At 41.5% G+C, this 23,170-nt stretch overlaps 1 protein-coding gene across 1 annotated transcript in view; it reads right to left on the reverse strand.

Annotated features, from left to right (window-relative positions):
• Positions 1–23,170, reverse strand: part of lrp5 (low density lipoprotein receptor-related protein 5) — a 68,576-nt gene that overhangs the window by 21,646 nt on the left and 23,760 nt on the right. The window contains exons 6-11 of the mRNA XM_031285385.2: positions 19,821–20,017; positions 18,991–19,122; positions 14,103–14,191; positions 13,533–13,751; positions 13,162–13,250; positions 12,404–12,575 (exon numbers count right to left, since the gene is read on the reverse strand). Of these exons, the coding sequence (XP_031141245.1) occupies positions 12,404–12,575; positions 13,162–13,250; positions 13,533–13,751; positions 14,103–14,191; positions 18,991–19,122; positions 19,821–20,017 (898 nt within the window). The remainder of the gene's footprint in view (positions 1–12,403; positions 12,576–13,161; positions 13,251–13,532; positions 13,752–14,102; positions 14,192–18,990; positions 19,123–19,820; positions 20,018–23,170) is intronic.

Here is a 23,170-nt window from a genome sequence, read left to right on the forward strand (position 1 = left end):
TGTGTGTGTGTGTGTGTGTGTGTGTGTGTGTGTGTAAATCAGTCACAAGGCATCTATTACTAGGCCGTTGAAAACTGATACAGGCACCCCTGCCGACAAAATGCCCCCCGCCCTCGCGCGCTGCGTGTGTGTGTGTGTGTGTGTGTGTGTGTGTGTGTGTGTGTGTGTGTGTGTGTGTGTGTGTGTGTTTCCACGAGCAGAAAGAGAGCTGCAATTGACAAGGCTGCAATTAGATCTGGTGTCCAGCCCTCCTCCTCACCGCTTGTGCTATTACTGGAATGGCTTTGACTGAAATAGACACACGCTTTTATTTTAGACACACTACAGTCATCTGCAGCCTGCGTGTGTGTGTGTGTGTGTGTGTGTGTGTGTGTGTGAGTGTGTCTGTCTCTGTGTGTCTGCTACACTGCCTGAAATGCTTCAGTGTGGCATGCCAGAGATTTCAACAAAAATGGAAGGAATTCTGTTGGATAGTTTGTGACAGTATATGTGCACGACAACAGATAACATACAACATACAGTATAACAGTACAGTGTATTGGTTTCATGAGCCAGGATTAAGATGCCAACAGGCTCTTTTCCAAGTTAAAACACAAGGAAAGAGAAACTGATTCCTCCCCCATGGTGAAACCACAGGCCAATCTATGAAGTGTAAGTGCTGTCCTTGTGTTTATCTTTCCTGCTGTGGTCTGGGTCCAACTGGATGAGTGCTGGAGGGCTATGTTCAGACTCCCAGTAACACTGCACAGACGGCTCTGGCAGCTTTTCATCCAGCAACGCACTGCGTTTGCCAATCAAATGCATGCATGCACACATTTCCAGTAGATTACTTTGCAACATGAACAGTGTTATTCTACTGTTGTACCTTGTGATCATAGAAACAGAGGGTAAAATGATTATCTTTACATGAACATGTGCAGCTTGTCAAAGCAAGTATATCTCTCTATATATATCTACTAGGCTGGACCAATGGAAGTACCTTTCCAGGATAAAGCCTGACATGTCTGCTCTCTGTGTGTGTTGCTGTTCTTAAACTCTGTCTAGCTAGCAAGCTACACGCTGAAAATGTCAAGTTTTGAAAAGATGTGGATGGTGCAACAAGGCAGGTCTGCTTGGTTATTTCAGGGAATGATTGTAAAGATTTAAAAAGACTACGTTTAGGACATTTCCTCTCTAACTGGGACGTTTTGGTACCGATTGGTGGGATCGCTGTGGACGAAGTACACACAGACTATTTAGCAGAGCCACCGTTGCTGCGTCCAGAGCTTAGCGCCACCCAAGACCATTGGGATTGGTTTAAAGAAACGCAAACAACCCAGAGAGTTATTTTTTTTCTTTACAGACAAAAAAACACTCAAAAATCAAAGAACGCCACCACACTTCACCACACCGGGCTTTTGTTCACAGACTGTTTTAACTAACTCCCAATATGTCTTTTAATTGACTTTCTGACTTTTCATTTTCAATCTCAGTTTAATACTGTGCTGGTGTTATGGATTTGGAGAAGGGGGAAAAGAGTATTTGATACAACGGCTCGGTTGATAAGAATATCACTTCAATATTGAAATATGACTGTTGAATTGTTTGCAAAATCTGCTAAAAAAGTATCAAAATGTTAAATGTTTTAATAATACAATGAGATGTGTTCCTTTGTGATGCATTAGATCAGGCGAAACGTTGAAACATGTCAAACAATACTCCCTAACTTATTTTTATTAAAAACACCTAATTTGGAACAACCGAATTTTGTAAAGCGAATATATATGATATATATGATCTCCTAGTCGCAATAAGATTCCATAAAATTACAATGTTTGATAATGTTGAATACCTTTTTTTAAAGAAGAATGTTTTTGTCTTAATTAAATGCTAAAGAAGAATAAAAAAGAAGAGAAAAAGGAGAGTGATTATCTGTGACGATTTTTAAAATCGATTCCTTTTCCTAGAATCGATATTTTTTTAATTTTTTACCAATGATTGACCTATATATTTTTTTTTTATACGTTCGGTTGATACATTGTCTCTAGAAGTTTGTTATTCAACTTTTGTTTCTGTTAAAGAAGGAAAAGAAAAGCACAATACTCAACACTATCCAATCACAACATAAATCCAATACAGAGAACATTTATTTGCCTTCAAACCAGAACACAGGGTCAAAATCCATCTGATGTACTTCCATAGAAAACCAAGAAATGAAGGATGAGTTTGATAAGAGCTGACAATGGATATTACACTGACTTCATAAAACACTTGCATAAACATACCACAGATGTGATTTGATTTTGTCATTAAGTATTAACTCTGCACTCTTTAGTTGCTTTGAACCCGAAGATAATATAGAACACAAAAAGTGGAATTAGTCTTGTCGCTGTGATGAGGAGCAGTGCATCCAGCGATCCATTTACTGAATACTCATTTAAATATCCATTCAGAGGGTGGAGGGGGGTGAACAAACAGAAAAAATAAACCGTTCACTTTGATGGGCCTCTGATCCAAGGGAGGTTCCTGACCCCTCCACAAAAAACCTATTCATTTATCACTGGGACACAATTAGACATGGCCATCCCAGTGAAAAGATGGCAGAGAGACTCCCTCTCTCCGCCTCTCCTCTTCTCTTCTCTTGCCCGCTCTTTCTCTGCACTGGCTTTTTCTGGAAGAATTTTGCACTGGGAGTGTGATTTTTTTTCTCATTTTGGGTGTGAGAACGTCTCATTTCTTGATGGACATGGGGGGGGGGGGGGACGACAAAAAGACAGAAAGAGAGCAAACAGAAAAGTAACAAAGGTCTCATCAGACACGCAGGGAGAAGTCAGACCGTCACAGGACAGTTCACACACACACACACACACACACACACACACACATATACACACACGGATATTCTCTGATAAACATAATGAAACACACAGGATGAATGGAATCCTGTGGAAAACACCCAGAAGCCGACAGCCTCGCACCAACCAGGGATTCACTGAAACCTTTGACTGCTTGCAGTGTGTCCATATGCAAAACTCCAACCTGCTTCAACTCATTCATTCACTATTATTTCCATTCTGAAGGACTTTAGTAGTTATAAACTACATCAATTCAAGCTCCGGGAGGCTTACAGAGAGCTGATGTAGGGTTGCAACTAAAGACTATCTTCATTATTCACTCAATCTGTCAACTACTCTTTAGATGTGTTGATTAGTTGTTTAGTCAGAATACATCAGAATACAATCATAGGTGCAACGTACTGAAGGGGCTACTCCTTTGAAATGTTGTAGGGGGTGCAATTGAGTAATTATGTTCCACCCAACAACAAGACAAATCAAATATCAAGTTTTTCAGAGGTTCTGATGCATGTGCAAATTTTCACACTGTTCCTTAAGTACCTTAAGCCCCTCAAAAATTATTTTTTGAGAATTAGAATCACAATCCTATCAATTTCAATGGGGCCTTTGATGACCGATGTCCGTGTTCTGGCACTAAAAAGATGAATACATTTCCCAGTTTTGTTCAACCAACAGTCCCAAAGATTTTGAGTTCTCAATGATATAAAGCAGAAAACTCTCACACAAGAGAATCTACAACTAGAGAAGGTTTTTCATTTTTCTCTACATAACGCACGTTAGTGATTAACCGATGACTGAAGTTGTTTCTTATTCATTTTCTATCAATCAACTAATAGATTATTTGCCGGATCATTTCTACTAAACTTATGTAGACATGAAGATTCTGCTTCAGTCTGAAATGACGTGCTCTCATTTTTGCCTAAAGCCTAAATAAGAATTGTTTTTTTTTAAATGGTTACTTTTCTAATGGAATAAATACGACAGCGACAGTGTGGGTGTGTAGATGACAGTTTCATGCAAAACTGGAAGAAAACAAACATCTGAGGGTGAAGAAGACGAAGAAGGGTGATTTACACGAAGGCGGCACCTAAAATGTCTGACTGGAGAGACGACAAGATTCCGGAACTTCTGTAAGGGCCGACGCCAAAATAGTCAAATTTGAGGAATGGAAAGAGACTCTGAGACGTAGTGTAATCTGCCTCGCGTACTGTCTGCTGCACGCTCTTCCAGGTGGTGAGAGGGAGTCTGACATGGACAATCTCCTGTTGTGTACTACATGTGAGAAAGGGAACATCCGGACAAGATCCGGAGATGATTCTTAGGACATAGTCCGTAGTTCATGTGAGAAAAAGGCTTCAGAGAACTCTCATGCTATTTTTAAAGGGTAACTACCGTTTTTTTCAACCTGGATCCTTTTTTTTTAAAGATAAAAACATCCGAGAAATTGCGTTCGCTAAAGCCACCAGACTCCATGTAAATAAACAGTAATTTTAGCATCGTAAAACGCACTTCATTCAAAGACGATAGAAATAAAATAAAACTATGAAAAGACGTCACGGCCTGTACATTGCAGCCAGGTCTGTGGCTGCTGGTTACAGCGTTCACGCTTAACTAATTGGACCAATTTCAAAGATTGTTGTTCCCATCAGTCACTTACACACAAAAACATAGGATAAAAATAGTAGTTACCCTTTAATAAAAATGTGTTAATTTCCAATAATGACCAATTAAATAGTAACCAAAAATATTATATATATATATATATATTTAGCAACTGGTAACATCTTAATTACTGGACCCTTATCCTAATCTGTGCTGCTCTGTGGTTAGAACACACACCCATAAACACACACACAGCGCTGCTATCGGTTTCCTACATAAGCAAACAGAGAACGTAAAGACACCCTGGGAGTGTTTACTAATGTGTGTGGGCGTTTCATAATGGAGGAATTTCTCAGGAATGTGCAACCTTAGACTAACCGATGTGTGGCAGATGATCCACTGAGTCATCCAACAAGAAAACTGGTTGCTAATAACAGCAGCCACCACTGAGTTCCAGTTGCTTTTGGCTGTGGCTGCAAATGTATCTTTTTCTCTACCAGTAACCTTTAAATGCTGATAGTTAATCATTTCCTGTCCGGTCCAACATATTATTAGATGTTGTTTGTGTATGCTAATACTACTTCCAAACAGACCTGTTGATGTCCTCTGGTTTCCTGATTAGGTACTTTATGTCATCTTTAAAGAGTCCTTCTTTAAATCCACTTTATCGAGTTAATAAATGACATGTACAGTAGGGCTGTCTTCGACTCGATAAAAACTTGATTTTTGTTGACTAATTAATTAGTTGATTTAATCACTGGTGAAATATCAGATCTGTCAAACTGAGTTTCTCTACAAAGAATCATGCAAAAGCACCACTTTTAGATCTTGTGTTTACCAGAGATGTGCTCAAAATTTTCTTGGAAATCATTCAGCATGAAAAAGCATAAAAAATGACTAATTGACTGAAGAAATCTTAGTCATCTAAGAATAAGACCAATTTATTGAGTTAATAAATTACATGTGCAGTCACGATATTACTCTATGTATTGATCCTGGTCCCAGTCTATATACTGTTCTTTACAAGATAAGCTATTTAATTTTTTTCCCAAAAACAATTCTGTCCACTTGATCACGGAAATATCTGTTGAAAACCAATGATGTACCCTGAGACACTCCCCCACCCCAGAATTACAAGACTATGTCACGTTCACACACACACACACACGCACGCACACCCCGCCACCGGACATATAAATAGCAGTCAACTGTTAACAGTATGGCGTATGGAAAGACTGTGAGCATGCAACTGAGAGTAGAAATACTACAGTAGTAGTACTAGTGAAGTCACTGTGCTTTGGGGGGGGGGGGCGTATCAGAGTTCAGAATGCATTTTTTGAATCAAGTTAAAAAGGGGTGTTAAGTTACTCTTCCAACACTGTGTCATCTGGTGCACAGGTAAAACATGCCCCGCTTATGTAACAGTTAGAGGACATTGTGTTATAGAGAGAGGAACACTTTAATGTAACCTCAGGAGACAGTGAAACACAACTTTGCAATCCTGGGCTTGCAGATTCCGTGTGGCCCTGGTTATTAGTAATAACATTTAAGGCCATTTAAAGCTGTAGTTGTATAGAAAACAAGATGACTCGACCTCTATTGTGTGTCTCATGCACATGGGACACAACAGAAATAAACACACACAGCTGTGGGCGAGTAGCTGCTCACCACAACAGGGCTCAAATCAGACCACAATAATACCATTCTGATAGTAGACATAAGGTCAGCCACAACTCACACAGATGTGGGCCAGAGGCTGAGCTCCCAGAGGAAATGAGACATGCAGCAGCTACTGTCACTTTGTGGTAGCAGGGATGGAGGAGAGCATATGGCATGGAGACAGACAGGGAGACAGGATGGGAGAAACAGGGAGGAGAGGGAGCTGGCAGGACACTGTGGAAACTCTGAGCAACAACAGGTGTTTCTGTTATTTCTCTAACCTGAGATCTACACACACACACTCAGGATTTATGGAAACATGTCAAAGCAGTGTCAGAAGCGCAATAAGTCATCATGTCATGACTATGGCTGCAACTAACGATTCATAGTTTAATACTCAATTCCGATTGGTCATTTCCGACATGGGTCCCCATAGGATGGAGAATGGCCAAGGACCGGCGCCGGGCCGCAAAGCATTTGCTACCAGGCCGCGAGCAAACGATACGGTTTGGCAAAAATAAAATATGTAAATATAAAATGTTATAACACTGAATTTGCCTTGGTCTGTCTGTGCTGGACATTTCCCCACCCATGTAGGACTGAATGCATGGATGATTATGGAAGTAGGAATGATTGTAAGGCATGTATGGTGGAACAGAAGAATGTAGGAAGGATGGCTTTTTTTTTTTTTGCACAAGTAGCCTATAGAAAATGGTAATTTGCACAGCTCTTTGAGTAGCCTAGATGTTCAATGTACATTTGTCTTCTAACTGTTTTAACCCTGTGTTTGTTGTGTGTCTCTGTTGTAACTCTTGCAGCAATTTCTATCAGTGACCAAAACGAATTTCTCCATTGGGAGATTAATAAATATACTCTGACTTTGAGTTTGATGTACCGCACCCAAGACATGAAGGTCATTTATTTAAAAAAAAAAACAAAAAAAAAAAACTAAAAAGAAGTACACCAAGAACAGAACCCTGTGAAACTCCCTTTTAAGTCTTTCAAAAAGATGATTATTATAATTAATAATAAAAACACATTGCTTACCTCTGTTAAGTTTTAGCAAATAATGCTCTGTAAATAATGCACACGCATTGGAATAAACTCACTGTGTCATATACAATCTACATAGCATAATAGAGTCAACTAGAGCTAAGCTCATAGAGCATCTCCAGGTGGTTGGTCAAACTAGTGAACAGACAACTTAGTTTGCTTGCTGCCTTTCAGGGAGTAGGAGCTTATACGTGTGTGTGTGTGTGTGTGTGTGTGTGTGTGTGTGTGTGTGTTTGTGTGTGTGTTGCCTGCTCCATTATCACCACTGCCAGTGTTTTAAAGAGAAGCTCCACCGTTTCACAAAGCCATCTCAAATCGTCTTTCACGGCCTTCACAGGGGATAAAGCATCAGGGCAGCACAGAGCCACTCAGAGGCCAATGTCCACACAAAACTTCATTTCTTATCTTTTATCTAATTGATCCATTCAGCTATGCACCATTTGCCAGGCAGCTAGAAGAGGCAAAAAAGACCTGAAACAAACAACTGATCTTCACGGTTGTTTCAGGAAAAGCACTGAAAGAGAAAAGTCAGGTTTGTTGTGTCAACATCTATATGTTTCAGTTGTAGATTTAATTAAAATGCCTTTCTCCTGTGTACAGTATATGTTCTAAAGTTACTCCGCACACCACATGCCCTGATGCATTTAGTCATAGGCTCACACTGTATGCAGTATATACTATATTTATAGTTAACACAGTCCAGCTTCAAAACAGTCCTAGGAGGGAAATGTTGACCTCTAACCTCCTGGCTTGCTGTCATCCTTGTAGAGCTGCAAAGATTAATCGATTAATCGGCCAAGGTGGCTGATATATTGCAGCGGGGGTGAAGAAAGAAAAAAATACTTCAAGAACCGCAAATCCTGCTTGTGATTTTAATCAATTTTCAATTTAGAATTGAAATTGTGACAGCCCTATTTAGCCCTATGTAACCTTTACAGAAATCCTGACACCCCTACTGAAATATTTTTTATTTGTGTTCATAGTGTGGGAGGAACCCGGAGCAAACCCACTCAGAAAGGAAACTAGAAGCAGCACCAGGTCCGGGTTTGGACCTGGACCTGCTCCCTGTGAGGCTGCTGCTATATGCTATCGATCTTGATGTAGCCGTTGCTTTCTGTGTAAAAAATAGGCGGAGTTTTGTGAACTTGTCTCTGCTTCTCCTGTTTGACCAGCGTCTCTGCATTGAACTTGTCGGGGCGTTTCATCTTGAGTTTCAGGGACTGGGTTTTGGATTGGAGGGCCTCGTTCTCCCTGATCCTCAGCTGCAGCAGAACTTGGAGCGCGTCCACCTGATCGTGGAGCTCGTCCTCACTCTGGGCGCTCAGCAGCTTATGCTGAATAAATGAGCTTTTTTCAACTCGCAGCTTCCTGCTCAGCTCCAGGATCTGCTGAAGCAGAGCTGCATTTTGCTGGCACAGCAACTCTTTCTGAAGCGCGATACTCTCACACTTGGCCTTTGCGGCGTCGAGTCGACTGTTCAGCAACTCAGTTTCACCGTCATGGAGCTTCTGTTTCAGGTGGAACGCTTTGTCCCACTCTTCTCTCAATTTCTTTCCTTTTTTTCCCCTCCCTACTTCTTCTCTACTACTTCTTGCTGATTTGCAGATTATTTTGTACCTCTCTGGCAATTCGGAGAATACTGCAACGATCGATGCCTTAAGCATGAACGTCTTCGTGCATGCTCATATCTGGTGCGCCATCTACAGAGGCCCGCGCCACGGTGTCGCGCACGAGTATATAAACAAAGCTTTAGCCTGTTCAGCTAGACGGTTACAGAAACAAGACGCAGGAAAAGAGACTAGCTATTGAAACAAGGTGCAGGGCCTAAAGCAGGGGAAATTCCACCATATACACCTCCCTGCTCCCACCTCACACACACACACACACACACACACACACACACACACACACACACACACATACACACGCAAGCAAGCAAGCAGTTACCATATGCCTCAGCAGTGTGATTGAATGGCACTACACACACTCAATCTGCATAATCACAACAAAGCAGCCGTTTTGTGTGTGTGCAGAGAAAGCAGTACATCAGTCAAAGCTAACACTCTCAAACACACACACACACACACACACACACTCTTCTTTTTAGAAGGTGGGGGTGTGCGGTAACTTCAGAGGGGTTTTTTTTCCACAGAGGAGGGGGAGGGGTGGGAGGCTGCAGAGGGGGAGTCAGATTTCTTTAAAAAAGACTTGAAAACACAGAGCTAGACGGAGAGAGAGAGAGAGAGAGAGAGAGAGAGAGAGAGAATCCCTCCAGTGTTCTTGGAGAAAGTCTTCAGTCTGGCTCAGACATTTATCATTCTCTCTCTCTCTTCTATCTTTCAAAAGGTAAAATGCTGGGCGCTGTTCAGTTTTTCATCTGTTTGGCAGGCTCGCTTCACACACACACACACACACACACACACACACACACACACACACACACCACTAATACAGTAAATAATATATATTAAAGATATTGCCATTCATACTATCATCTGACACTCAAAATCCAAAACATGTTAAATTTACTAAAATGGAAGACTAAGAAAAGTACCCACTCCTAGACCCATCAAAAGCACCTTTGCTTAAAACGATCATCAAACTGTTTGTCGATTATCAAATGAGTTGCCGGTTAATTTAAAAGTTGACAACTAATCGATTAATGAATTCATCTTTGCAGCTTCAATCTCAGCAATTAATTTGGTAAGCATAGAGTAATTACTATTGACAGAAAGAATGGACAACACGACAAAAAGGAAAGTTACCCTTTAACACAACTTACAGTGAATCTACAGTTCTGTCACTGCAAATGGAACATGGCTTCAAATTTTATAGTGGGCAGCCTTCATACATCTGTGCAACAACAAACCCTGAAAAAAAAATCTGAATACACACACACACACACACACACACACACACACACACGAGACAGAGGCAGACATACAATGGAAATGTCTTCACACCCAGCAGCAATTTCTTTTCAACAGGATAAAAACAAGGCTGAAACGTGAAAAAAGCCCTTTGAGGTGGGTCCTTTCACCCTGACCGAGAGAGAGAGAGAGAAAGAGAGAGAGGGGGTGGGGGGGGGGTGGGGGGGGGGGGGAGCCGCAACCCCTTTTCAATTCGTAAGCATCCAGCCAGAAAGCTCAGGCATTCACTATTTTGTTCTGGTGTTCCCTCTTCTCCTCTCTGCTGCTATGAAAATATGTTAACTCTAGTAAACTCGTCCAATTCTGCAGATGCCACAGCAACCACCAAATCACAGGGACGACAATGCTAACCAGACAAAACCAGAGACCCATGCTGACGATAAAGAAATGGAAAGAAAAACGGATAAAGACAAAAGAGTAGAAACTAGAAAAAAATACAAATAGAGGGAAGAAAAGAGCAGAAGAAGACATCCAGTTATTGTAACGTGGAAAAAAAGAGAGGCATAGGGTGTGATATTGACAGAGTGAAGGAGAATGGAGAACACCTGCTTTAAAGGAGCTTTATTGAGGAGAGGGGGAAGGGCAACGAGAATAACCCTCCATCCCCCAGCCCTGCCTCACTTTGTTGTCCTCTGCATCATATACCTCTTTCACACCGCTGACCAGGGATGTCTGATCAGGGTTCAACCCTTCTTTTGGATATTCAAGCCAAGCCAGTCAACATGGGTATATCCCTGGTAGGGCTGAACCATTCATCGTTTTCAAATCGCAATTTGAAAGAATGCGTTTAGCTAATCGTGAAGCCCGCAATTTAATCAAATGTGAATATTTAGTTGAATGTTTGGGGTAACATTTGGTTTAACAAATGTCCTATTTTCAGTGGATTTTTCATTTCTTTTGTATGACTTCACTTAACATGATGGTAGAAGGTGTAATTGTTATAGCTCATTAAAAGAAAAACACTTGTGTTCTTATGTTCTCATCCTAGTATAAGAATATAGAGCAGTTTCGTTGGTGTCTCGTGTTATAATGCTCCAAGACAAGTTTTATCTGTCACACAGTGAATATTGAACTTTAGCTAAACTTTAAAATCGTAAATGGAATCGTAATCTGGCAGAAAAATCGCAATTAGTGTTTTTCCCCAAATCGTTCAGCCCTGATACCTGGTCATGACAATTCAGAAGTGACCTGGGTCACAGCCTGGGAGCAATGCATAACAATTACCTGAATTGCTAGAATTGGGCGGGGCTTGACACGTCATATTCATAACAGCTAACTTGTCACATACTCAATTCAATTCAATTCAATTTTATGTATAGTATCAAATCATAACAAGAGTTATCTCGAGACACTACAGATAGAGTAGGTCTAGACCACACTCTATAGTTTACAAAGCCCCAACAATTCTAGTAATTCCCCCTTACTTCCCCCCCTACCCTACTTCCCCCTACTCCAGTCCAGCTGTACACCAGCAGAACTAATGTTGTGAGGCTACTTGAAGCTGTCATTGTAGGTAGGTAGCAGGGAGAGAGAAATAAAGCTTACTTTGTGTTTGACTGACTGACAGCTGCACTGGGCACTTCATCCGCTTCATCCACCAACAGCTTTATTTGAAGTTTTTTTCAGCACAAGCCTTTTTGACTGAAATCAGTGAGGCTAAAATGAACCAAATAATACATACAAGCCCCAAACCGTGACTAGCGGAGCGAACGGTTTGGATTTTTTTTACATGCAGCGTTTCATCCCTAGTGCAGTGTACATGTCAGAGGACAAAATGTCCAACAGGTCAGACTAGACCTGTCAAACCAAACCAAACCAGGCCAGATCCCACCGGACCAGTAGAGACCAGACAGAAGACAACAGTCTCACACAATGGTGCGTAAGTCTGTCCAGCTATTGCATAACTCATACCACATTCCCTGGGATCCCAATTTAAACACACATGCATGCACAGACAACTCATTTCTCCTCATTCCACCTCATCTTGTTCTGATTTTTGTTTCCTTTCTTAGAGTTTCTGCAGGTTTCACCAAGTGAAGTTTAAGACTTGTCGAGATCTTTATAAGACCATTATGAATTAAATTTAAGACCTATAATCATAGCATTAGAGGTAACCTTGCATGGACGTAGGAAAATGTTTTAAATTATTTAAGACCTAGAACACAATACTTCAGCAAATGTAAGACTTTTTAAGGCCTAAAATTTTGATTTTGAAATTTGAGACTTTTTAAGACCACGCGGAAACCCTGCTTTCTGTCCTGTGCCAGCTGAGAAGGCGCTAGTGAAGCCACAAAAACATGTTGTACAGACCGCTATTAGACATACCTCTATCTTGTCCGTTTTAGCATCTCCCCAGTATAGCTTTCCTGCGGCGTGATCTATAGCCAGTCCATTGGGCCAGCCCAGAGAGCTGTTGAGCAGAACCAGCCGCTCTGTTCCATCCAGGTTGGCCCGCTCGATCTTGGGATGCTCGCCCCAGTCGGTCCAGTACATGTAGCTGAAAGAGACAGACACAAAGAGACAAGATGGAGTTTACTTTCAGTCACAGGGAAATCAAACACTTCACACATTCCCATCAGTTACATTGGAGCAGTGGTTCCCAAAGTGGGGTCCGGGGGCCCCCATGGATCCTTGACGGGGTTCCAGGTGGTCCCCAGCAAAAAGGGGAATCATTTATTTTCACTGTAACTCTATCCATAAGTAACACAATGACAGAATGAATGACATTTTTGGTCATGGGTTTCATACACTTTCTGTAATGAAACATCTAAAAGCAAAAATCAGATGGGGGACCCTGGGATAAAAGCTTATCAAATGGGGGTCCGTGGTCCAATTTGTGTCAGTTTAAAGGTCCTTGAAAAAAGTTTGGGAACCACTGAGTCTATCCATTTCGTTTTTGGAAGATGTGTGGGTAAAACATCTGTTAATCATTTCATACTTTCTAAAGAAGAAAGACCAGCCTTATTACCAGAAGAGTTTAATGCTGTGTATATTTTTGGAATTGGACACACACACACACACACACATACACACACACACACACACACACACACACACACACACACACACACACACACACCTACCCATTAACTGGGTCCAGGACGATGGCTCTGGGTTCATCCAGGTTCTCAGAAATCAAAATTTTCCGAGAGGTTCCATTCAGCCTGGTGACCTGGAATACCACATTATACAATATTAAAATACAACATACTAACAGAACAACATCGTTTATACTCATCACATGTATTTCTTTCTTTGGTTGTCTTTTCTTGAAACTTATTATATAAATGTTATTCCATAAAAATGATCGTCATCTTGGGCTTTGGGAAACACTAATCCACATTTTTCACCATTTACTGACATTTTAGAGACCAAACAACTCATCCATTCATCCAGAAAATAATCCACACATTAATGGACCATGAAAATAATGGGAGGTGCCGGAAAGATGTACCTCAATCCTGTCAGTGCCAGTGTCGGTCCAGTACAGGTTTCTGGCCACCCAGTCCACAGCAATGCCATCTGGGTGGTTGATCTCCGTGGTAACCAGCACCACGGCATTGCTGCCATCGATGTGGGACCGCCGGATGGCGCGAACCTCATCATCTGTCCAATAGACGTAACCCTCGACCGGGTCATAGTCTATAGCTATGGCATGGCGGATGTCATCAACCTGCATGAGCAGAGGAACAGGGATGAATACGTGTGTGTGTGTGTGTGTGTGTGTGTGTGTGTGTGTGTGTGTGTGTGTGTGTGTGTGTGTGTGTGTGTGTGTGTTAGAGCTGAGCGATATGGAAAAAATCAAATATCAAGATATTTGTTTACCAAACATACCGATATTGATATTGCGGCAATATTGTAGGGTTGACTATTGGTGCTTTTACAAAATATTTACACAATGAGATTTTTGATAAATAATCATCAGTACCATACCATATTACGATATTACAATATCCAAAATCTAAGACGATATCTAGCCTCCAGCCATGTGTGTGTGTGTGTGTGTGTGCGTGTGTGTGTTTACCTGTAGTACTATGTCAGTGAAGTCCGGCAGGTCCAGTGAGATTCTCCTCAGGTCGGTCCGTCGAGCCAGCAGAAGAACCTGCTCTGCTCCTGAATAAACCAGACACGTTTTTATTATTTGTTGAGGCCCAATTGTATGTCTGTAGAATAGCATTAGCTTGAAACGTAACTTTTTTAAATTTATTTATACTTGAGCCCCAGGGGGGGAATTACAATTCTTTCACTCTGTTGTTAGAACACACTACACACAGGCCTGAAGTACACACATGCTCAGGTCCTATACATGCACTAATGGAGAGATGTCAGAGTAAGGGGGCTGATACTGCTGGACAGGCGCCCCGAGCAGTAGGGGGGGTTTGGTGCCTTGCTCAAGAGCACCTTGGCAGTGCCCAGGAGGTGAACTGGCCTCTCTCCAGCTACCAGTCCACATTCCGTACTGGGGCTTGAACCTGCAACCCTCCGGTTCCTAACCCAACTCCCCACGAACTGAGCTACTGCCACCGTATTTGTAGAATGTGCCAATAAATTGCACATAATGGAGCTACAGTGTGCAGACCTTTCTTTGTAATGCATGTTCTAAAGTAGTCTCCAACTCCAAGCCCAGACACTGACAATGTCATCATAGTAGAGTATTTTCTCATACTTGATAAAGCTGTGTCTTAAAGTAAAAGTCTCAAGTCTGAATTTTAGGTGTGATGCTGACATTCACATCGATGCTCAAATGACAAAGGCTGTCCAATCTTGTTCTCTTGAGGGGAGACACAAAATGCTTAAACCAAGATTTCACTGGGTTTGAGCATTGTTGGAAACATTTGGGTGAATGTAAATACACAACTCAACAACATATTTAACATAGGGCCAGTAGTTTTTAGACATTTTAATGCAGAAATATCACATATTATAACTTTAAAAGTATCAATAAAAGATGGCAAAATACTCCTAACAGTAAAAGTCATGCATTGTAAAATAATACTTAATTATTTATAATAACACTTTAGTCCAGTGGTTCCCAGCCTCAGGGTTGGGCTCCCTCTAAGGGTCACTAGATGAATGGGAGGGGTCAGAGATGATTAATGGGAGAGGAATAGAAGAAAGTTCTGCATATCTGCTGTTCACTCAGTATCATTATAAACTTGACAAAGAGCAGACATTTTTCCGCCCATTGGGAAACTTGTACATTTCTCCAAAGCTCATGTCATTAAAGTATAGATATCAAGGCTCCATCCAGCAGATCCAAGTCAGAGTTCTTGGTATCAGATTAGAGCCAAACACCACAGCCAAATGTCAATGGTTCTGTGGTGAAACAAATTTCAAGTCGGTTTCCAAACAAAACAAAGGTCTGCTACACAAATCTGTTTTCCTTTTTGGACTTTTCTTTTAATCTTTGTTTTTTGTGTGAAACAGAATGATTTGACCTATTTGGGTCTCAAACTATTTGAGAGGTTTAAAGGGGAAATGTCTCAACTTACAGAGCTCTGACACGTGGTTTCATCTTTAACAACTCAGTGTATTTTATAAGCTTGTCATATGTGTTGTAAACGCTGAATATGAAAAGTAAGTAGTAACTACAGCTGTGAAATAAATGGTAGTCTGCTAACATATAGTGTAGAAGCATAAAGTAGCATAAAATGTAAATACTCAAGTCAAGTGAAAGTACCTCAACACTGTACTTCAGGGTAACTTCGGTATGTTTCAACCTGGACCCTATTTTCCTATGTTTTGGTGTCTAAGTGACTGATGGGAACAACAATCTGTCTTAAGCGTGAACGCTGTAACCAGCAGCTGTGAACCGGGCTGCAATGTAACCCTATGGGCAAATGTGCATCGTCAATTTCATCCACTAAAAGTGCTGTTTTATTTAAGTGTCTGACAACATTATGGAAAGGATCCCTAAAGAGATAGACCTAGGAACAAGATCCTTTTTGTTTAACAAGAAACAGCTCCGAGAGAGCTATGGTTAAACCTACCAAACTCCATTTAAATAAACAGTACTTTTAGCGTGTATAGAGCCAGTATATTTTCACATGTAAATCGGTAAACTAAGTGTTTATATCAACTAAACCAGAGTGATGATTGTTGGAACAGCGGAAAGACGAACCAAGACGGCTTTTCATAGTTTTATTTTGTTTATGTCGACTTTGAATAACTTGTATTTTACGATGCTAAAATTACTGATTATTTACATGGAGTCTGGTGGCTTGAGCGAATGCAATTATGCGGATGTTTTTATGTTTAATAAAAGGATCTTACTCTTTAACAGAAAGGTCAACCTCCTTAGAAATCCTTTCCATAATGTTGTCAGACACTTAGAATAATAACCTGAGTCTGTCAGCGGCAAAATGAGCCCTTTTGTGAAGGTAAATTGAAGCTGCGCAACTGCCCTATTAACTTACATTGTAGCTTGTTTCGCCGCTGCAGACTGCAGAGATCTCTCTTAATACTGGACTAATGTCAAAGATTGCTGTTCCCAACAGTCAATTAGACACAAAAACATACGAACATAGGTTGAAAAAAAACAATGTTACCCTTTAAGTACAGTACTAGAGTAAGTATACTTAGTAACTTTCCAGCCCTGCCTAAAGCAGAGAGAACATCAACACAAGCAGCCGCAGTGGAAAACAGCAGCAACATAGCCTAACAATAATAATGTCCTACAGGCAAATAAAGTCATAGAAGCAAAGTCCAAAAACATTGATCTATCTGGGCTGAAAAATATTTGAAGCCTGAGCCAAAATCTACTATCATCACTAGTCTCTGCTTCATCCAGTGTAGAAACAAAGGGCTCTGCTGTCCTCGGGGATCCCAAACCGGGTTTGGGCTGTTGCTTCAGAGTTAACAGGAGCCAAACTCATCTCCTGGGAGACAATTAACTGTTTTCCTTTGTCTCGCACACCTCTGACTCCGAAGAGCTCACATTTAAAGCAGTTCAAAGTGTCTCTCTCTTTCTATTCCCCTATTGCCTTGTCTTTCTGTCTTTCTGTCTTTCTGGTCTGTCTCACATTTTAGATCAATTCATCTGAATCTTCAGACAAAGCCATGGTGACATTATAGCAGAAATAATACTGACATTTCATGTAGGTGTAAAATAAAAATCTACATTTTACAAAACCTACATCATTTAATTGTGTACTCTGCTAAAGCACATTACGCAATACACAGTACTAGGCATGCAACTACAGATTATTTTCATAGTCGATTAATCTGTTGATTATTTTCTCGATTAATGGATGAGTTGTTTGGTCTCTAAAATGTCAGAAAATGGTGAAAAATGTGGATCAGTGTTTCCCAAAGTCCAAGATGACGTCCTGAAATGTCTTGTTTTGTCCACAACTCAAAGATAATTAGTTTACTGTCACGGAGGAGAGAAGAAACTAGAAGATATTCACATTTAACAAGCTGACATCAGAGAATTCTGACTTTTATCATGAGAAAAATAAATGACTCAAACCGATTAATCGATTATCAAAATAGTTGGCGATTAATTAAATAGTTGACAACTAATCAGTTAATCTAATGCAGCTCTACATAGTACATCATCTCCAATATCTAAAATAATGTCAGATAGCTCAGATATCAAAAACACGTAGTTCTGCAAATTATGTAAATCTTTCTCCCTCTCTCGTTCCAGCTGCATTTTCACAACCAATCAAAATCTGGCATCTCTCAGCCTTGGCACCAATCAGATTTGACATTGAAAGTTGTTCCATCGTTACCTAAATGACTGAGGCGAGGGGGGGGATAAATGACGGGAAAAGGGAGGGAAAGCGCCTGTGATTCCACTCTTCTCTTCGCTTGACTTCACTCAGACACTTAAAGACCCCTGACAAACAGTCTCAGGCACACACACACACACACACGACCGCGCTCTGCTGCCAGCATAATAACAAACGCCTTCAATTTAACCAGCCAAGCAAAACAAATTAGAAGCACGGACACAAAGACACACACACACACACACACACACACACACACACACACACACACACACACACACACACACTGCAGGCTGACACAATAGAGCATTGTTGTTTTTATTGTCAACGGTGGCTAAGTGATTGGTTGGCATGCTTCATTCAAATGTAATACATTCACATAACACAGCCTAACAGACACAGACGTGCTCTAACACAGTGTTGTGTTTCTGCAGAAGAACGCTCTATTGTTTCAGCATCGTGGGAATCAACATGGCGGCCTGGTCAGTTAGTGTCCCAGTCTGCTCACACAGAGGTCACTGCTACTTGTTTTCAAGCTGATACACTCCAGGCTGCATCACTACATTACACACCAGAGAAAATGGTGATGCAGGTGAGCAACAGCAAATCCTAATGACTCTGAGTCCAGTATCTCACTTGCATTCATAACCAGTAAAATCCTAACCATAATATGTGTCCAGCACAAACAAATACAGGAGACATATGAAGCTGTGGTGGAGAGGAGGTCTGTGAGGTGTGTGTGTGTGGGGAGTGTGTGGTAGAGAGAGTGAGAGAGTGATGGTGATTATCTTCAGAGTGAGTAGTGACTCTAGAGTCATAGTGAGAGAAACAAAGTGTCTCCCCTGTTCTTTCTGACCATGGTGGGAAATCTGGAGCAGGAGAAGTTAACCCTCTCCTTGATTTCATGTTTATGGAGAAGGAGAACCAGGAAATGGGTCGGGGGAAATGCAACGCTACCAAGCCACGGCCGAGCGGACCAATCACAGTTGTCTGCATCACCGCGACGTGTAGTTACATTTTTTGAGAGGTGACGTCAGGCTACGGCGTAGGGTCGGTATCTCTGCGTACCTATGTACGTACCCACAGCGTCAATTTAACGCAGGAGCATAAATTGGCCGTTAGCCGGCTAAGAATTGCTTTAGTCAAGGACAGAACTAGTGTGAATAGGACCCATACCTGGTTTGCATGTCTTTCCATCTGGTTTCAGCTGGACTCCTGTGGGGCAGGCACAGCTGTAGAAGGGCTGGACTGGAGAGAGCAGGCAGAGATGACTACAGCCTCCGTTAGTGTCACTACAGGGAGTCTGGACTGCAGCCAAGACAGAGAGAGACAGAAGAAGAAGAAAATATGATGAGCTTCTTATAACAGCAAGTATGTAAAACTGCAATCATTTATCACAGATCAATGACACCACTCACTCTACTGCACATGTACTGTACTCAGTAATGGAATGTAACTAAGTACAATTACTCCAGTACTGTACTTCAGTCCAAATGTTGAGGTACTTGTACTTTACTTGAGTCTTTTCTTTTCATGCCACTTTCTACTTCTACTCCGCTACATTTCAGAGAGAAATATTTAGTAAATATTTTTACTCCACTACATTCATCTGTTACAGCTTTAGTTACTAGTTACTTTACACATTAAGATTTCTGCACACAAAACACATGTAGTTTATAAAATCTGATGTTTTATTCTAAAGTAAACTAGCCAACAATATAACGGCTACAAGTCCAGCTGAGATGATCAGACCATTAAACACACAACTGGTTGGATCCTTCACAGCTTCTAAAATGGGAGGATTCTTCTTTACTTTTAATACTTCAAGTACATTTTCCTGATGATACTTACAGACTTTTACTAAAGTAACATTTTCAATGCAGGACCTTTACTGTAACAGAGTATTTTTACAGTGTGTTATTAGGACTTTTACTGAAGTAAAGGATCTGAATACTTCTTCCACCGCTGACTGTACTGTACACATATACGGGAAAGACTTTTCTTACTGTAAGGCTGCCGATGGGCCTCCAGGACCTGGATGTCCATAGGAGAGTAAATCCCACTGAGGATCTCTCTGGTTTTGTCTCCACTGTGTTTGTTGCAGGCGTGGATGGAGCGGGTCTGCCAGTCGGTCCAGTATAAGGTCTCCTCAGACAGAGTTAGAGCAAACGGATGGGTCAGCGTGCCCTCCACCACTGTTTCACTGCAGGACAAAAACACAAGCGAAGAATCAGAGGAAGGTTGCTGTTTTGTGCTGTATTGCAAACTGCTACTTGTCTACCATGGAAGGGAACTCAAAATACTTCTAAAATCTGGGAAATTTAAAACTGTGTGTATTTTGATGGGATATTTTGAGATACCGCTAAGCAGTTTAAAGCCAGAGATAAACTGGCTTTAAACTATGCCAACACATGACGGCTGTCTCCTGTATCCTGTGTCCGTTCAGAACGTTGGTTGTGTAATTACTCTTTACATGTTAAAGGGTACCCTTTTTTCAACCTGGACCCTATTTTCCTATGTTTTTGTGTCTAAGTGACTGATGGGAATAAGAATCTTTGACACTGGTCTAGTATTAAGCAAGATCGCTGCAGTCTGCAGCGGAGAAACAAGCTACAATGTTAGTTAATAGGACAATTGTGCAGCTGGTATTTACGTTTACAAAAGTGCTTGTTTTGCCGCTGACAGGTTCAGATTAATATTCTAAGGGCCCTATTTTAACGCACGGCGTGAAGCGCTTGGCACAGGTGCGTTTAGGGCGTGTCCAAATCCACTTTTGCTAGTGTGACGGCTAAAAAAAGGGTCCGTGCGCCGGGCGCATGGTTCAAAAGGGTTGTACTTAGTGTCTTCATTAATTCATAGGTGTGTTTTGGGCGTAACATGCAATAAACCAATCAGAGTGTCATCTCCCATTCCCTTTAAAAGCCAGGCGCGTTTGGACCTTGGAGCATTGCTGTTATGATGGCGGATTTGCACCGTAATATTTTTATTTTTAATCTTTTGCATATTTGTGTGCTGCTGTGCGTCCCTGTGTGTGTAACAAGCATAGTGTGCGAGCTGTCCACGAGCCTAGGAGCATTTTACTAATGTGCTGTTAAAATAATGAAATGCTGCCTTATTGACTTTAGACCAGGTTTTTGTCGGTCAATGGCGCGATCACTTCACGCTGCCTCAAGATAGCATTACACCCAGAATGCACCTGAACACACCTCCCTGTAAGACCAGCACGCCCATGGGCCACAGATGGGCGATTTAGATTTGCTATTTAAACGACATGGGCGTGGGACGGGAAATTGACAACTGCGTCGATCTTAAACTAGCAAAGACACTTGGGTCGGGCTTTGCGCTGTGCTGAGCCGGGTGCAAGATAGGACCCTAAGTGTCTGACAACATTATGGAAAGGATTTCTAAGGAGGTCGACCTTTCTGTTAAAGAGTAAGATCCTTTTTTTAAACATAAAAACATCCGCAAAATTGCGTTCGCTAAAGCCACCAGACTCCATGTAAATAAACAGTCATTTTAGCATCGTAAAATACTCTTCATTCAAAGTTGACAGAAACACACAGACGCAAAAAACACTATTGCTAACAGAGAGCCACTATTGACTCCTAAACTGCAATGCCCATTAAACCACACAAAACAAAAGGTGTTGGACTATTTGAACAACAAACAAAGGATTTTGCATCATCAGCAGTGGAGCTAACAGAAAGGGGGTCTAATGTGTCATAAGGGTGGCATGAGAGGAAAATTTAATGAGCTTGTCCTCTTGGCATGAGGGTGGTTTTTAAGAAAAGCGCTGAAAATGAAAGAATTGAAATGTAAAGGAGTTCTTCTCTGAGGAGCACACACGTCATCACAAGCTGCTCATTAGACATCTGGTGTAAAAGGGAAGTTTAGCCCTGATGGAGGCACGAGAGGAAAGGTCAGAGAACCATTAGGCATCCTCCCCCCCGGGACCATGAACATCTAGACCACATTCCACTGCAATGTGGACGCCAATACGCACTTTCTTAATAAAGCAGCACATTGTGCAGCCTCGGTGAAGGTATGCCCTCTCCCGATCCTTAGGGCCAAACAATTACAAAGAGCATGAAGCGGAGAGAAGTGTTAGATTGAATCAGGCGAGAGTGGCTCTTTTCTAAAACACACTTTAAAATCACTTACAGGGAAATGCACGCACACAAACACACTTAGGCACCGGATCAAAGGAGGCGTGTATTAAGAATATCAACACACCAGAAACTGGCTTTCATCAATCATCATTTTCAGTCCTGTGTGTGTGTGTGTGTGTGTGTGTGTGTTGTAAAAGCAGAGCAGACTGCCAGCAGTGGTTAAGAAAAGAAAAATAAGGACAAATTTAATCAACTCCAGATTTCAAAGCTCTGTTCAGTGTGTGTGTGTGTCTGTGTGTGTGTGTGTGTGTGTGTGTGTGTGTGTGTGTGTGTGTGTGTGTGTGTGTGCGTGTGTATTAATTGGAAGACAAGGCAAACTATATCATTGATGAAAGCCTCCCGTTCTAACTGAGCTGCATGTGTCCATGTCTCTACTGTGACTCGATGAGCATTCGTGCAACAGAACAACACATCTTCCTAACGTACATACTAGGGATGCACAGATACCACTTTTTTTAAGATCAAGTACAAGTACAAGTACTTACATTTGGGTACTCGCCGAAACCGAGTACCGATACGAGTACTTAATAATCCCTCTGGGGTCCGAGGGTGTTTTCAGACACACCGATGATTTGGGCCTTCTCTGATATTGTTGTCAATTAGAACAAAGCAGTATTTTCAAAGTACCACGCCTATTTTTCTATTCAAAGCTCAGTGCCTGGGCCTGGATATTTCCCCGGGCTAGTGTCAATAAAATAAATCATATCATTCCTGATATGAAAATACTAAGTGAAGTGTAGAAAGAATGAAGAACGCAAAGTCAGATGACGTCATTCCCGTGCATATTAAGTACCCATGTGGATTTACTGATCCAGCGGAGAGGATGGGTTGTTTACGGCAGCAGTTAAGCTCACAAGATTGTGTCCAATTTAAAGACTTGTGGCAAACTATTAGTTTAAACAGTTAAAACAGTTAGACTACACGCCGAGAGCTTTCGTTTCAGCCTGTTTGTGAAAAAAAACGCTATTTACAGAGTAGCGCTGTGGTTGTTAAAACAGCGCTGTGTAGAAACCGCGCAGATTCATGTTTATGCCCATTAAGCTGACGAGAGACATTGAGCTAACACCACTACTCCAAATATCAGTGGTGAAGTTTACGGGCAACAGGCTGCTGGTGTGCTTTTTCACAAAGCAGCTTTGGAAACACGGTTTCTGTGATGTGGTGATGGCTGAGAATCTCTCAGCTCG

Source organism: Sander lucioperca, chromosome 7 (assembly GCF_008315115.2).
Source record: "Sander lucioperca isolate FBNREF2018 chromosome 7, SLUC_FBN_1.2, whole genome shotgun sequence".
Taxonomy (NCBI): Eukaryota; Metazoa; Chordata; class Actinopteri; order Perciformes; family Percidae; genus Sander; species Sander lucioperca.